We start from the raw sequence: 17,644 nt of genomic DNA on the forward strand, positions 1-17,644 counted from the left end.
AAAGTTTCTGACAAACCTCTGTGTTTTCGTGGGAAAAGGTGTCAAAAAACAAAAGCTCCACTGAACTGTCTCCGGCGTCCGCCATCATTTATTGATCGGTGACTTCCCCTGCCGTGCGAATTTGTTCTGATAGAATGACCGGCCCTTGATACAGATGGCATTGCAAACATCGGCTTGACAGAGTGAAACACATTTCAACCCAAAGCAGAAGGACTCGTTTGATTGAAGGTAATTGTTTTTTAGGGCGTGTTCCTGCAGATTCTACACATTATTGATATAGTGTAACCTATCATTCCCACACAAAATGAGTGCAACAGACGAACAAAGAGGGAGCGTTTCAAACCACACTATCGTGTTTGCCAAACAACAAACACAGTTGAATGAAAAACAAAACTTAACAGTGGTAAAGCCGCTGGCGCAGCGTCAGTGTGTGATGTGGGCTTGGTTTAAAGATAAACAAAACAATTTGATATTTTTGCAGATTATGTAATAATTGTTGGGACTAACGACTGTCAAATGTCAAGTCAGGTAACCATTCAGCATCGGCCTGACTAATCAAAAACAGGCTTCCCACCGCACAACTGTACACACCCACTCTCAGCAATCCACTGAATCGACTTTTTCTTTTACAACACAACCATTTCATTGGAGACTGATCCAGCTTTCACCATAGCTGATGCAGACTGATTCAATTGTCTGTAGATTTTGATTCTTTATTTGCCCTAGAATTAAAACATTAGAGACTAGTGAGGAAGGAAAGGGGGCAAGGGCAGTGGAGTGGCAGCTTTGGGGCTGGTGCTGCAGAAATCTCAGAAAGAGACCACAACCACAAACAACAGCACTGAATTAAGTGTTTACTTGGCAGTTAGGAGTTCAAGCTACTTTCTTTTTTCTTTTTTTTTAACAGAGAACTAGATTTATATTTTATACATGCATCCGCCTCTGAACTTTCCACCCCACTTGTACATTCTCTTCCACCCCTTTGCAAGAGTTACCTTTGAAATTTATTCTGGTTTCTTACTGATTTTAGTGCACTTTGTTACAACAAGAACAAATTTGAAGACAAATACTACTTAATCACAATGCAAATGGAAAATAACACTTCATGATAATGAAATGAATATGTTGACATTATGTTACACAGATGTGAACTCTTCAGGAGGTAACAAGAAAGTGATTTTACTGACGGTTATTTGAATCCCCACAATGTCAAGCACTCAAGACTCATCAACTGAGGTTTGTACTTTTTTGTAAACACTGATTACTATCATAAAGATTGTCAATTTAAAGCTCTTGAGATTTTTTTTTTTTTTACCTGTGTTACTTACAGTGTTAAAAAGTCACATTATTTTAATATGAGGTTTAAAAAAGAAAAAAAAAAAAAAGGTGTTCAGAACTAAAAGTGATCATGTCATGTTAATAATTGTTAGGAGATATAAATATTTTTATAGGTTTACCAGCTGGGTAGTTTTGTTTGCTTGCTAGTCAGACATGTTTTATCACACATGTACATTTTATCTATCTTTTATATGTTTAACACACAATAGATTTAACACACTGAGTTTTGGTTTGTGACTCAAGTACTGTGATTCTGTGTGTAATTTCAGTATCAAGACCTCAGAACTTTTATGAAGTCTGTGTCTGTATATCTTAATTTCTGAGAACTTAACCATTTTGTAATGCAGCATTCTGAATCCATGTGTCTCACAATATATGTTTAATCAGTGTGTCGTACTATGTAGGTGGTTGTTTCTGTTTAATTGCCTTTGTTGATATTGTGACTTAGAGATCTGGGCTGTTTGGCATGTTCTGCAGTCAGCAGCGTGATTCAACTGGAGTGGGTTTAAACGTTTGGTTTAAAGATGTGGCAACAACTCTCCCAGCTCCTTATTCAGTTGGCTGGCCTGGCATGGTATGATCTGATTTTTGTCACCAGTCTGAAGCACACTCAGCGTCCCCATCTCCACGCCTTTCCAGCAGTGGGGGTGAAGGTCGTCAGCTTCCCAGCATTCCAAGCTCTGAGCTGAGCAGTACAAGGGGAGTGAGCAAAGTGAGCAGCAAGCAGGTGCCCCCGGTGCGAGGGACCTCGGGCTATGGCCCTTTTCTACAGGAGTACTCCATGATGGCTGAGTAGTATGTCCATTATTTCCTTTCTTATTGTCTTCAGTTTACTACTGTTTAGCCATTGTTGTGTTTCTTCCCAACTGAAAGTGCTCTCTCTCTCTCTCTCTCTCTCTCTCTCTCTCTCTCTCTCTCTCTCTTCATCTATCCCTGTCTATTGTTCCCTCTGATACAGTTGCATGGTCATGCCTACATATTTTAAACCAGATCTCTGTGTGTGTGTGAGAGAGAGAGGGAGGGAGAGAGAAAGCGAGTGAGAGAGAAATTCTGTGCATGTGTTCTTGACTTCTTCAGTAAAAAATAAGGTTGTTTTGCGCATTTAGTACAAGGGAAATTAAAATATTTGTGATGATAATCATAGTAATATTTCTTCTGTGTTTATAGGCTGAAACTGTCGTCACCCATGTGTGATCTTTTCTATGAATGGGCTTATGCATGTATGACCTTTTTTTTACTCTGCTGTCTTGGCTGGCATGCTTTGTTTTGAGAGGTATGCTAGTAATGAAAATGACCTTTTTAATCAACTTTTCAGCAATCAGCTACACAAACAAAAGCTTCCGGGGGTGTATGTGATGCCCTCGGCCAAGTCTCCACTGGTGTGGAATGGTGTGCTATTTCTGCGTCAGGGTCTTTATGAAGGCTGCGCTCTTCGTTTCACCCTCACCATCCCTGACAACTACCCTGACGGAGACTGCCCAGTGAGTGGAGAGTTTTCCTCTTCATGAAAATTAATGTTTGAAACTCTGTGTGCTTTCATGGATTCGTTTGCAAGTTTTCAGTGTGTGTAAATTTCGAACTAAAAATGTGGATACTTTCATCATCTCACTGTATGATAGCATAAGAAGGGAGGCAGTCTCATATTTTGTCCCCACTAGCTCGTTATATTACTGATTAGTTTGGAAGTTTTCAGTTCATGAATTACCGTAAAGTTCGGTCTATTGAGCACACTGGTATATAAGCCGCATCCACTAAATTTTGGAAAAAATTGAACTTTATACATACATAAGGCGCACTGGTTTATAAGCCGCATTTATTTCCGGTACCGGAACACATACTGATACTACAAAAAAGCTGTTGACATGTTCAGTGTGATATGGACTGTGTTTTGTTTTCAGGACTTTGTGTTCGAGTTCCCCGTGTTCCACCCCCTTGTGGATCCGGCTTCAGGGAAGGTGGACGTCAAGCGGGCTTTTCCCAAGTGGAGGTAACTGTCAGACCATTGACCTCTCACCCTTCATCATGATCCATCGTCATGGAGAGATATTGTCTGGGTTATGCACTGTGTTTAATCTGTGCCCTGTAAGATTTGACTTGAGCATTGGCTCTTTGCATGCTTCGTTAAGAATATGTTGGAAATAGTTGTGTACAGATAAAAGTGCAAAGACATTTTAAGAAATCACGAGAGCATAATCTTGACGTTAGGTTTTTGTAATAATTGAAATCCAGAGTTTTCTATTGTTTGCAGAACTGAGATGTTTAATGGCAGGTCTTTCCTGAATGAATGCTTTGTAGACAGGTCATTGTTGCTGTCAGTAGCCTCAACAGAATGTTGCATATCAAGAGCGTTTGCTTGTGTTCACACATTTTTGTGTGCATGCATACACACACACACACACACACACACACACACACACACACACACACAAATGTAAAGTCACATTCACACATGCACACACACATACTGTCTCTTGCTCTCTGTCTTCCATCTCAACATCCAACTCTCTATTTCTCTTTGCATTCTTCCACTGATTATATCATCCACGTGTATGCTTTTTTTTTTCTTTTCAGACGCAATGTCAATCATTTATGGCAAGTGTTGATGTATGCACGAAAAATCTTCTACAAGATCGAAACCAAATCACCTCTGAATGCTGAGGCAGCCACTCTGTAAGTATCAGAGGGGGGAGGGAGGGTGCACATAGTAATGAGAGAATCCAAGCAAACTAGTATCAATAAAAGAACATACATCTGAACATGTCAGAATTATTTGGTCATTTTCTAAAAGTGTATGTACAGTTCAGAGCATGTGTCTAATTTTCGTGGAGAGTTCTACATTATGTCTTTTATGATGTGTGTGGTATTTGGATTCATCTTCAACATTTTCCACTTCCTGCATCCTGCTCTCTTGAGATGAGGACGTGCAAAACTACTTTCCCCTGTCCATTTTAGCTCTGAGTCATCTGTGTGGAAGGAGAATCTTTAACTCTGGTGATATGGAATCATTTGTCAGCATATTTCCTAAAGTATCTGTCAGTGATTTTTGTTTTTGTTTGTTTTGGGGGGTTTTTTGTTGGGTTTTTTTGTGACTTAAGTGTTTATCAGTATATTATTTAACTGTTTGTTACAGCATACTGTTATGTATTTGTCAGTATATTCCAGTGTGACAATATGTCTGTTCCCAGACAACTCATGAAAACATACATAAGAGGGACATGCATGCGTATATTTTCATTCCCTTTCTCTCATGGATATTCACACACATGTCCATGCACGCGTACACGCACACACACACATGCACGCACACTAAAATCTGCAGGATTATAAGTGGACGGAATGGTGTCCTTCGCACAGCCTAGTATTATCTGCCTTGAGGAGCTCAGTGGTTAAGACATATGAACTCAGTTGGTTGGACCATAAGCAACAATGTTAAATGTTTACCAATGTGCATAGTACCAGTAGACTCGGCAGCTGTTGTGCACAGACTTAAAAAAAAAAAAAATCTTATTAATTTAATTGTTACTAATTTTGTAAATGTCCACATGTTCAATTACCTTCAGTGGCCAAGGTTTGCTTGTGTATGCATGTGTCTGAATTTTGTGTGGAGTGAGAGTGGGTTTGTGGCTGGAGGTTGGAGTGGGAGTGCATGAAGGTGTATTGCGTGAGTTTGTAGTTTGCATATGTCATTGTGCTTTTCATTGTAAACACTCAGGGCTTTTGTATCATTAGACTGGGCATACGAAGTGTTCTCTTAGTAGTATTATTATTGTCATTATTGCTGTTATTATTAGTGTTGTTACTACAGATGGAGAAGAGTTACATACACTGATGCAGGTGTGTACGAGTGATTGATTGGCGTTGACTAAAGGCGCTGTGTCCCTTTCAGTTATGAGCAGGATGCGGAGCAGTTCCGACAGCAGGTCAGTGAGTCAGTGCAGACGGCCAAACAGCGTCTGATGCAGCCCCCAACCTCTGACGACCCGTACGCACTCAGGTCAGTTAGCAAGGCACACGGTTCTGCCATCCACCAGTAGCTGTATCTGTAACAAGGCAAACCTGTCAGAATCAATGGCTTTTTAGAGATGTTAGGCCTGAGGAGCGTGTGGTATGCAAAAGAATGGCAGCTTCTTTTTTTTTCTTGGAACAGTCTTGATGGCAAATGGAAAATCGGACTTTGAACAGTGAGCACATGCATGTAACACCATTTTCATGATCATACAGCATTACTGGAAGATGTCACTCACATTGTCATATAACATTACTAACAAAAGTAATCCATATTACACATACACCAAAAAAATGTACCTAGCAAACTACACACAGATAATGCATACATACATACATTCAAGCATATATCTATATATATGCCCATGCCCGTCCCCTCCCACACACACACATACACACACACACACACATACACACACACACACACACACACACACACACACACACACACACACACACACACACACACACACACACACACACACACACACACACAAAGTGAGTGAAGTCGTGTCAACCTGACCAGCGTGTTGTGGGCAGGTTCAGTCCCTGGACAGAGCCGGTGCACTGCGAGGCCAAGCGGCAGATGCTGAACTCTAAGGTACTTTATTCCCAAGGTAATTGTCTCCCCCTGCATGGCACGGCTCTGTTCACTGCTTCTCGTCTCTAGCCCTCACTGCCTGTGTAAGCTGTCTGTAGCTGTGTCGGTTTGTGGCTGGTGTGTGTGTGTGTGTTGGGGAGGGGGCGGGTATGGTTGTCATCGGTTGGTTAATCTGGTCGTTGGATTGACTCCTAGTATGGTTGTCATCGGTTGGTTAATCTGGTCGTTGGATTGACTCCTAGATGCTGCTCGCAAAACGTGCACTGACATGTGAGGTCAGTAAGTTTTAACACTGTGCATGTTGTAAATTGTTTGTTGTTAACCAAAATCAAACGACGAATTTGCATACTTTTTTTAGTAATGTATGAGTTTTGAGATTAAGAGTGAGTGAGTATGTGGTGTGTTTGTAAATGTTTGTTTTGTGATAAAGTTAATGTGTGTGTGAGAGATACAGAGTGAGCGTGTGTGTGTGTGTGTGATTTATGACAGAGAAGATACATGAGTGTGTGAGATGCAGAATGAGTATGTAGTATGTGTATATTGTGTGATAAAGTAAGTTTGTGTTCATTGGCTTGTTCAGTTTACTGTTTGCATATCATTTTTGTGATAGCAAGGTACACACTTTCAAGCATGGGTTCAGAAGTGCTATTGATGTCTTTAAAAGTAGTTTTAATTACACATACTTAAAGGTGACCCACAGTATTTTATTTACTTAAAATTAAAAAAAAAAAAAAGAGCGAGAGAGAGAGAGAGAAAGATCACATACACATTGTTGACAAGGTTAGAGATTCAAGACATAAGGAAATGAAATGGACTGGACAGTCATAATCATATAAACTACAATGGTCCTGGATAAATAGTGTTAACTGAGAGATATTTCATGGGATAGGCATCAGCGGATTCCTCTTTTCTTTTTTCTTTTTTTATGAATTGTGCACGTGAACTTCTGTAGACAGGTGTGAGAGTAGCTATTCTGGAGATGAAGTAAGTGTGTTTTCTGTCAGTTCAGTACGTGCAGCCAGTGTGTCTTTCTGCTTCCATCTTTCTGTGTTACTGGTGTGCCTGCAGCCCCGAATACTGGCTTGTTTGTTGTTGATGTGTAGAATGTTGTGCATGTTAGCTGGTTTTTTGACTGAATAGTTGTTGGGTTTTTGTCATTCAGCTGTTAACTTTTTTTTGCTATTTGCAAGCCTTGCTGAGTAAACTCACAGTGTAATTTTCGGTAATTGTCAGTAAATGATTATTTGAGATAATTGTAATGATCAGATGAATTCATGGTGTACTTTTAGGTAATTGTCAATAAATGATTATTTGAGATAATTGTAATGATCGGAATTTTTTGGTGGTGGTTTTTCGGTAATTGCAGTTTCTTAATATTTTGTCCGGAGAAGGGGGGTTGGAGAGTACATTGTGGGAGGGTGGGGGTGGGAGGGTAAGCTGAGGGGTGTGTATTTAATGTAGGTAGTGATCAGATCGTGTTCGTTACTTGTACGTGGTGTGCTTTGTTCAGTCCCTTGCCTTTTGCGTGTGATGTGCATCAGTTCATTCACAGTAAGCTTCATAGACTTTTTCATTCATATATACACAGTGTGTACATTTTATGTAGTCTCTTTTCTGTTTCATCAGTTAGAACTTAGATAGTGATGATGCTTGGTAAGCAAATCTCACGGTCCATATTTTACCTTGTCAAGAATGCGCTTTACTGTTGGATGTTTTGGAGTGTTTGAAATGTAAACAGCAAACCACTGGTTTCAAGTCACATATTTTTGCTGTGAAAGAAAGGGGAACATTGTGAGATGAAGAGAAAGAGGAAATGTGTGGGATAAAGTAAATGTTGTTGTTTTTTTGTGGGTAGTAGAGCTAGATTTAGGATGCACTGAGGCCAAGAAAGTAGTCGAGTGTGGGTGGTTGTGGTTTGCATTGACATCTGTTACTGTTGGATGGTATAATTATGCTTGGTCTGAAATCTAAATACTGTGTTGTATATTCTGACAACAGCCTTTCTGAATTGCATGGTAATATCAGCAACCAAGTTAGATATTTTACAGTGCATGCCATTAGTTCTATATTCTTTCAGCAGAATTTTGTTGCAATTTAATTATAAATATATTCCTGTGTACACATGCTATCATAAGCAACATATATTCAAAGCATGAATTTTCTTAGCATGCTGACATACATGTTTTCTAAACCATGATTTTACAAAGAGAAAGAATGAGATGCAGTGTATAAAAACATTTAGAGATCAGTAACAGATTTTTTTAGCTTCATTAATATTTTGAAAACAACATATGTGAAGTCTTCAAAACTGTATCAACCATTCAATAGTATTGTTTTGAATTTCATTGTTAGCATCTTACCGTGGCCATTGTCTTTTTTGTAGATCAACACTATGCATCTTTTTATGAGGGATTTGGACTCGTATGAACAATTTATGAAATTTCAATACAAAAATAGACAGTTGATAGTCATGGTCAATCTGTTGGTATCCAGTGTATCCACATGATTTCAGAAGAGGGGTTTTTGTTGGAACATGAGAAAAATCACTCGTGAAGAAAAACATGTTATCTTAGTAGTTTTTGTCAGTCTTCAGACGAGCTGACCCAGCCACTAACACATTGACATGTACACACAGGACAGAGATACTAGTGTTGTTATCATAGTGAAGTTACGGTTCACATGAATACCAAAGAAATCATCCGCCTGACTGTTACCATACAGATCACGTAGGAAGGAGTGAATGGTGTCAGACATATTTATTAAAAATATGTCAAGAGCCAGATGAAATAACCAGCATGCAGGCATGGTCACTGTTCATGGCCAGATTCTCGGCCGCTCCTGTTCTCATGTGTCGGCCCTTTTGTTGGTCTCTTTGTGCTGTTCTGTATCACCCTTTCTGTCCCACCCCCCCCGGCCCCACACCCACACACACCTCGTGTACTGCGTTCTGTTGTCGTGTGTCTGACCTTTGGTCACTACTTTGTTCTGTTGCACCCCCCCCCCCCCACCCCTACTCCTATCTCTTCACCCACACACACCACTTCTTGTAGTTATACCACTTTCTGGTGTGTTTCTGACCTTGAGCTGACTACTTTGTCCTGTTCTAACCCCCAGCCCCACCCCTACCCATCTCTTCACCCACACACACCACCACCTGATGTATTACTTCCTGTCATGGGTCTGACTTTTGGCCAACATCTTTTCCTTTTTACCTCTTTCCCCCGCCTTTCTCCACACCCACACCCACACACCACCACCTCATGTACTACTCTCTGTCACTCTGCCTCTTTTTTTTTTCTTTTTTTTTTTGAGACATAGCATTCATGTTTGTGTTTTTGAGTTATAGTCAACATTCAGGCTTTTAAAAAATTTTTTTTTTTTTTTTTTTTTTTTTTTTAAGACTTTGTTGAACATTCAGTTGTGTTCTTGAGATAGTTTAAACATTCAGGTTTTTCATTTTGATACGTAAGCATGAACTGATGAAGGTTTCTGTTTAAAGCTTTTGAGACTTAACTGGCCAGATTTCTGCTTACAAAAGAAAAATATTTCATGTTTCATGTTTTAGTTTTGGGGTCATACTTAATCTGCTGAAGATGTAGAGCATTTTATCATCAGGATTACATTGAATTCAGTGTAGACTTCTTTTCTTTGGTTCAGACATATTCAGTATACAGTAGAATCTTACACATGTGCACTCTCTCTCTCTCACACACACACACACACACACACACACACACTCTCTCTGTCTTTCTCTCTCATTCACACATTTAAGAATGTAACACTTATTTCTACTTCTTATAAACCCTTCCTTTTCCATTCTCTGTTTCTGTTACACAAATATATAAAATAAAGAGCTTAAAAAAGAACAAAACAGTCTGGTAATGGTGGTGAGGTGATGGTTTGGTTTGGTGCACTGTGTATTATGAAAGAAACAGGAAAGAGAGGATGAAGAGAGGTTGGGAAAAAGAAACTAATAGAGGGAAGAATTGGGAGCTGAGGCATGTGTGTGTCTGATTCACTGTGGCTTGTACTAAATGAGTTAGGATAAATGGGATGGTGCGTAGTCTTCTGGTTGGCATGCTGTTGTGCTTTATTGCTTGTGTTGATGTTTTTATTATGTGTAGAATTATAGACACAGTTGTATGTAGTTGTGTGTGTAATTGGGTTTTTTTTTTAAATGCACATTATTTTGTTGTGTCCATTAAAAACGAGAATAGTGTGTGTGTGTGTGTGTGTGTGAAGATGTTGGTATATCTTTAGATGCTTGTGTACATGGTTGACAACAATATCTCCACCTCAAGGAGACACTCACTCAGCTTACTTTTGTGAGAAGACAGAATTGTCACTAAGGAAGAAACAGCATAGCTAGTGACCAGGGTCATGTGATCATCAAATACATGGATTTAGACAGATTGTGAAAAGGATAGAAACAGTGTGAAAAAAAATCAACATAAAACAGCCAACCAGACACTGACAGAAAAAGAAAAAAACATTAAAAAAAACAGGCATCCGTATTAAATTAATATTCACCAAAATTGGTTATTCTCAAATTTGGTTGCAAACCAACCAGTTACAGACAGAAGAAAGTTTTAAAAAGCCAAATAGTTATCCTTTCAAAGTATTGTACCTTAGAAATGGTTATTGACATATTTAGTTCTTTTAGGGCTTTCAACAGAACTGATCCTTTTGAAGTTTTCAACATGCTATTCTTTGGAAGATTTTTTTTACTCACATGATCACTTTTTTTTTTTTTCTTTCTTCCAGACTCGACAGAGTGAAGAGCGTTCAGCCAGCCCTCGTGACCTGGGCATGTCGTGGATGAGGCCAGGGTCCACACAGATGTTTGTCCGGGATGACTCGGCACCGGCCTGACACACACATCCTCACACACACACACACACACACACACACACCTTTCCTCGACTGCTTCATCAGATGTGGCTGTGAAATCTACATGGTATCATGTCGTGAGGGATATGTCATGGTGCAGCTGACGGTTTGAGAGGTTTATTTTTGTCTTTTGATTAACTTGAAACTGCTCCTGCATGCTTGAGATGTGATAATAGGAATGGTTTTGATTGCTAACCGTGATCACTGTCATGATAATACTGATTCACTTTGAGATGAAGTTATTGCTTCCAGTGGAAAATTTCAGTTCAATATTATTTTTGTTTGTTGTATCTCGTTGTTTTATTTTTAAGCTGTTCTGGTATTGTTGGTTTTTTTGGGTTTTTTCAGTGTACAAATTTGCTCCCAATTTTGAGACTAAAAAATGTACTCCAGTGCTGTTTACGATGTTGCTTTTGTTGTGTTGCTTCGGTGATTCTTTTTATTTTTGTGTTTCTATGGCTTTTTGTTGGTGGTGGTGGTGATTTTTGTCAGATGCTTTATTGTAGTTTGATGTGTGGGTTAGTGTGTGTGTGTGTGTGTGCACGCGTGCGTTTGTATAACCTTATATTGTGAGAGGGTTTGTCTGATGGGTGTATGTGTACCTTTGCTTTGTGCGACTTTTGGCAGTGGTATTTATTATCCAAGTGGGTTTCTGTTTTGTCGGTTTATTGTGTTTGGTTTTATTTATTTGAATTTGTTAGTGTTGTGAAATTGGTATGGATGCCTGTACTGTTCAACAGACTTGTACATTTCTGGAAAAAGAGAAAAGAAGATATAACCACTTGATGAGAATTGTACAGCCAGTGACAGTGACTGCACTTCCCAGGGGCCAGTGTAGTGAGTGCTTATGCACTTCATTATTTCATGTGACTTGGTGCTTATGCACTTTCATTAATTCATGACTTTTAGTTGGTGTATATGCACTTCTCCATTAGTTCATGTGACTTTTAGTTGGTGCTTATGCACTTCCCCATTAGTTCATTGACTGTTTTAGTTGGTGCTTATGCACTTCTCCAGTAGTTCATGTGACTGTTGGTGCTTATGCACTTCTCCATAAGTTCATGTAACCATCACTCTTCCATGTTCATAACCACTTGGATTTTTGTTGTTGTAAGGAGTAGAGGAGGAGGGGGCGCTCCAAGGGGTTGTAAAGGAACTTAAGGACTTTTCTCGTGTATGATTCAGTTTTGAGGAAGGCTTCCATAAGAGGAACAATAAGATCTTGCCATTTTGAATCATTCCCCTTTCACAGTGTGTCCGTTTTTCAGTGAGCGACTTCGTTTCGTGCTGTCATAATCTTCTTGCTCATCCCAGGCTTTCGGGGGTTGTACAGTGAGATAACTATTTTTATTGGTCTTACCCAAGGTATGCAACATAGCTTTTAGAGTTGACGTTTTATTGGTAAGTTCAGTGGTTGTGCTACCAATGAAAAAGGAACTTATGAAAAATGACAACCGTTTGTTACCAAACAGTTACATTGTAACTTTTTTTTTCTGCTAGGGAAACATTCATTGACAATTTCTTGAAGGAGAAAGTGAAAGAAGAATCTCAGATTGTTAGTATTTTGTAGAGAGAATAACTAGTAAAGATTGAGAGAACGATTTGCTGCAGAGCAGGTAATCATTCTTTCAAAGAGTGGATGCTGTCATGCCTGAACAGGTTGTGCCGATTATTTTTTCCCAGTGAACAGTGTGATATGTGTACATCTGTTTCTTGCTATGGTGCTTTGATTTCATTCTGTTGTGGCAGTGGCTCTTTACCTGCACTCTAAAGTCCCATCTTATTTTCTGACACAACACATTACCCATGGAGTGTGTATGTGCATGTGTGTCTGTCTGCATATATGTATGCGCAGAGTTCTATGACTTGTGTTTACAGAGTTGTAACAGATCTAACCTTCAAACAGTGTGCAACATGTACCATAGAGTGTATCGATGCTTCCATCTTTTTAAGTGTTATCTTGCCACCAAGTGGATATTCTTCAGTGTGAATCTGGGAGGTCTTGAGAGGTTTCTGTGAACACTAGATTCTCCAACAGTCTTAGAAATTGTGATTTTCAGGAGAGGCGTTGTGCGTTCTATACTACTCAGATTATGAGGTTTTCAAAGCATATAAAAAGTCCATGTATAAATGAATCTTGCCCATGGACTTGGACCTCTTTAACAGGAGACTTGTGCATATCAATTGTATAGTTTTTACCTTGCCTTTTTTTTTTATCCAGCCTCTTTGAGTTTGATGTACTGGCTTTACTTTCTGTGTAAGACGGGAGACAACAGTGCTTGAATGCTGTGATGCAACATGAACTACATGTGAAAGCATGCATTTAGGGCAGGCCACATGTTTGCATTTCAACAGATATCATGCTTGCAATAAAAGGGAATACTCCCTTCACATTCACATCCTGTCGTCTGTGGTACTTTGTCTCAGAGATTTTGTGTGTGTGTGTGACGTTATGTTGATGAGTTTTACACCACTGCCACATTATTCACTGTGAATGATTTCCGTGCTTGGGCAAACTAGTATATTACACACGACAGATATCAAACCCATGCTGGAGCCTGCACCAGGTCACGGTAGGTAAATATGTTGGACATTATTTTTGAAGGGAGGTAAGTTTTGTTAAAATGAGTTGAAGTCTGAATCATAAAGATAGGTGCTTAGGGGAGGTTTTGAAGGGGGTGGGAGTGTCACACATGGTGCCCCTCGGTGTGGCAAGGGAGTTGTCTCCAGATGAGAGCCTGTGTCCCACTGGTGTGAAGGGACTGTCCACTTTGTCGACTGCCATTTCTCACTGTCAGCTGTTTTCCTGACAGCAGTGTGTTATATCACTTGTACACAAGTGCAAAATGTGAGCCACCAACCACCCCCCTCATCCCCAACAAGCCCTTTTAATTGGATTGGAATGAGGAGTGCCCGAGCGAGGCTGCCTCAGCAGATGAGATTTGGTTTCAAGTTCCAGGGGTGGAAACATGTGTCAGGGACTGAAGGTCCGGAAACCAGGTCTGGGCTGGCCATTTCGGCGCAATGAGGATCAGCTGCGGGTGTTCCAATCTGTCTTTCCATATCACCTTGGACAGAATTGGAAAGGGAGGAAATGCGGAGGCAATCAGACTGCTCCAGTCTAGAGAGAGAGCATCCACTGCCCACGCTTCTGGGTCGGCAACCGAAGAGACGTAAGTGGGAAGTCTCTTGTTGAACAAGGTCCACCATCGGCCGAAACCACTGTTCCCACACCCACTGAAGGCTGTCCTTGTCCAGGGTGCACTCTGTGCGTATGACACTCTTGGACCTGCTGAGAGCATCTGCCAAGATGCTGGTTTTTCCCGCTAAGTGTCTCGCTGAAAGTGGAATGCCCTTGCTGTGGCACCAACGGAGGAGAGCCTCGGTCCGCATGGAGAGGTCTGCCGAGTGCGCTCCCCCCCATTTGTTCACATAACATGCGACCGTCGTCTTGTCCGTGAACAAGCGGATGGTCTTGCCAGTGGCCTCCCCCATGAAGTGCAGGAGAGCCCTGCGAACTGCCTCCAGTTCCAGAACATTGATGTGGCATAGGCGCTCCTCCGGGGACCAAGTCCCTGCTGCATGGAGTGAGTCCATGTGGGCTCCCCAGCCCAGGGAGGAGGCGTCTGTGAAGAGTGCCACCTGAAGAGTAGGTGGGGCTATGGGCACTCCCTGTGTCCGAAGGGGGGTGATTAACCACTCTGATATCACCTCGAGGAACCACTCGCCCAGACATAACTGGGTATCCCATGGCTGAGTGCTCTGGGACCGGTGTAACCTCAGTGCCCTCTGGAGAGGGCGCTTGAGAACCCTGTCCAGGGGAATGAGAGGTGCCGTGGACTCCATCATGCCCAAGAGGGAAGAAAGTGTCCACGCTGTATCTTGGGAGGAGTGGCGCCAGTGGCTGAGGAGGCCTGCCAGACGGTCCCAGTGATCTGGCCCCAGAGAGACTATCATGGACCGCGTGTCGAATCTCATCCCTAAGAAGTCGAAGGACTGACGTGGGGACAGATCGCATCTCTGCTGGTCCCTGAGGAAGCCCAGTTGGGAGCAAAGGTCTAGAAGTCTGGCCGTATGACTCAGGCACAGGGCCTGCGACTGGGTCAGGATAAGCCAGTCGTCCAGGTACACACAGAGACAAAAGGATTCCGAGCGGACGATGGACACCAATTCCCACACCACCTTGGTAAACAGGAAAGGGGCAAGGGACAGACCAAATGGGAGGGCCGGGAACTGGAACCCCTTGTCCCTCCACACGAACCTCAGGTACCGATGGGATGCCGAATGGATGAGTATATGAAAATAAACATCTTCCAGATCGATAGAGGTAGGCCAATCACCTTGTTGGATGGTCTCCCGAATCTGTGCCTGTGTGTCCATCTTGAATTTGATTTTGGGGAGGAATTTGTTGAGGGGGGACAAGTCCAAAACTGGTCTCCACCCTCCCAAGACCTTTGGAATCACCAACAACCAGCTGTAAAAACCGGGGCCCGGGTCCAAGAGTTGAGATATAGCCCTATGAGGAGTGGGTGCGATATCTCTTTTTCTAGGACGCTCTCCTGCTCCGTCGAGCTGGGCACCTAAGGAGGAGGAGTGGATCTTAGAGGGGGGTGGTCCTCCACCCAAGACAGCATGTACCCCGACTCTAGCACAGACATAATCCCGTCGTTGAATCCCAGAGCACACCACTGATGTGCACGCCGGGACAAGTTTCCTACTTGGAGGGGCTGAACGACTGGTGGTGCTGAATCGGGGCCCAGTCATTGGGGGTGCTGCCTTCTGGCCTTGGGCATGGCCGGTCGGCTTGGACGGACATAAGGTGGTTTAGTCCTCTGCCACTGATTCTGCACACGCTGCTTTGACTTAGGCGGCGTGGTATATGGACGGGCCCTGGTGGCCGGTCTCTTCAATGGCATAGAACCCTGGAGCCCATGAGAGGTGTGGGCCAAATATGAGGCCACCTCCCTGTTTGTCTCTGCCCTGTGGCTGACAAAATGGGGCGGGAACTGGCCGAAGAGGGAGTGCTGCTGTGCTGGGATGGACCGCATGAGACCAGATGCTACCCTATTGCCAAAAGCGTGTAACCTCTGGTCGGTGAAGAGGCCAGGCGGGACAGAGGAAGGAGACCCCGTGTCCTGATTAACTGGACACTGTTCCCACAGCTCATGGGCCCTGTGGAGGAACGCGTCGAAGGTGTACGCCATGGAAACCTCGAGGAGGCAGCGGCGGGCCAATTTGTCCCACTCTGCTAACGTTTTAAAGGATAGGGTAGCTGAAGTGGGGAAGGTGATATGTACCAGGACCACACCCCTCCCTTGGAGGAATCTTTAAGGAACTTTCCCGGGGAAAAGGCGCCCGGGGCAGAGAGGGACTCCGTGCCTGGAGGAGGGATGGAAGCAGCACCCCTGACAGTGCGGGTTGGCTTATTAAGCCATTCCTGCACCATTTCTGGCACTCTGAGCCGCCTTGTGGTTCTGGAGTTAGAGTCACATGGCGTAAGGAGGGTCAAGGGTAACAAAGTAGCCTGACGGACTGATTCAGCATACGTGACCCTATTGGGGAGGGTCAGTTCGAGCTCGGCAAAGTCCGAGTTTGGTTCAGACTGGTCCCTAGGGAGGCACGGGCTCATCTGTCCCCCCTGGGATGTGGGCGAAGAGTGCTCATCTGCTTGTTCGTCCTCATCCGAAGACAGGGGCTCCCCACTCTTGTTCGCAGTCCATCCCCTGCTGGGTGCCATCCCAAGTGGATGTACCCACTGGGGCGTCCTGTGAGCTGTGGTCAGCCCAGTGGGATGAGCTGGGACGATCCCGAGCCAGGACCATGGCCACCGCTGTTATGTCCTTGACACCTGAAGCGGGTGGGGAGCGTGTGGACCGTAGGTCCAACCATGCTTGGGATGGTGGGTGCCACCTCTTGAGAGGGCGTCCCTGGATGCAAGAGGGACCCACGGGTGCTGTGAGGGGACAAACACGCACTCATCTCACTGTAGGACCGAGGGCTGGGCAGGTGGGAACCGCAGGCTCCCCCGGGCCGAGTAGGGCCCCTCAGCCGCCGTCGGTCCTGACAAGAAGGCCGTTGTGACCGTGGAGGTCACCTGTGGGTTGACAGAGACCCGATTTGTGGACAGAGTGGCAATATTGGTCGAGGAGCTCGACCTGACCGACAAGAAGTCGATCCCACTTGTCGGGGCTGTGTGTGTCACCCTGTGAGATGTGCTGGGTTGGGTCAGGTGGGGAGCGGACAAGGGGCTGGCCCTTGGTACTCCCGGCAACCCAGCGTGCACCACAGGTGCACCCCAGTACGGGTAGAATGGGGGTAACTACCCGTGGGCACCAGCCATACTGTGACCCAAACCCCAAGGGTCACTGGCGCGTTGACCTCCATGAAGGGAAAAAACCTGGCCAAGTCGGAGGGAGGTCAGGTCCAACTTGGGTGTCAGTCCCGCTCGCAGACGAGCGGGCTGACTGCCCGGAACCGCCTGACACGCGCGGGCCTCCCCCAGCAGGGGAGACCGGCCGGATAGCGGGAAGACCTGCAGAGCAGGTTGCCATGCGCCCCGAATCCCCTCCCGTGGGGAGACTGGGGTGGCTTGGCCCGGGGTGGGCAAAGTAGAGATCCCCATCCCGGAACCAACTTTTTCTCCCCCACCAAAAGGAGGTGGGGGAGGGGGGTCGACAGAGAAGGGAGGAGGGGGAACAACAATGGGGCCCGTGAGGGCCGTCTCCGAGTGGGGACCCCGGTAATGGCCGGGCGCGGCCTCCCCCTGGGAGTTCGCGCCTAGCTGCGAGTCCCTACAGCCAGGAGAGGACT

At 43.9% G+C, this 17,644-nt stretch overlaps 2 protein-coding genes across 5 annotated transcripts in view; one reads left to right on the forward strand and one right to left on the reverse strand.

Annotated features, from left to right (window-relative positions):
• The window catches only part of LOC143285997 (protein virilizer homolog), a 78,140-nt gene extending 77,922 nt beyond the window's left edge, over positions 1 to 218 (reverse strand). For both annotated transcript variants that reach the window (XM_076593487.1, XM_076593486.1), the window contains exon 1: positions 17 to 218. In XM_076593487.1, coding sequence (XP_076449602.1) covers positions 17 to 88 — 72 coding nt within the window. In that variant the 5' untranslated portion in view covers positions 89 to 218. The remainder of the gene's footprint in view (positions 1 to 16) is intronic.
• Positions 90 to 13,227, forward strand: LOC143285999 (AKT-interacting protein-like). Of its 3 annotated transcripts, XM_076593490.1 has the most exons (10): positions 90 to 228; positions 1,145 to 1,236; positions 1,937 to 2,133; positions 2,654 to 2,819; positions 3,237 to 3,325; positions 3,910 to 4,008; positions 5,225 to 5,332; positions 5,884 to 5,960; positions 6,897 to 6,928; positions 10,709 to 13,227. In XM_076593490.1, exons 2-10 carry the CDS (start codon positions 1,207 to 1,209, stop codon positions 10,814 to 10,816), a joined length of 906 nt encoding a protein of 301 aa, XP_076449605.1. In that variant the 5' UTR covers positions 90 to 228; positions 1,145 to 1,206; the 3' UTR covers positions 10,817 to 13,227. The 3 variants fall into 3 exon arrangements, with proteins under 3 accessions (XP_076449605.1, XP_076449608.1, XP_076449606.1); XM_076593493.1 differs by lacking the exon at positions 6,897 to 6,928; XM_076593491.1 differs by lacking the exon at positions 6,897 to 6,928 and having other exon boundaries at positions 5,884 to 5,944.
• Positions 13,228 to 17,644: the final 4,417 nt, after the last annotated feature.

The sequence above is a fragment of the Babylonia areolata genome, chromosome 9 (genome assembly GCF_041734735.1).
Source record: "Babylonia areolata isolate BAREFJ2019XMU chromosome 9, ASM4173473v1, whole genome shotgun sequence".
NCBI classification, from domain to species: Eukaryota; Metazoa; Mollusca; class Gastropoda; order Neogastropoda; family Buccinidae; genus Babylonia; species Babylonia areolata.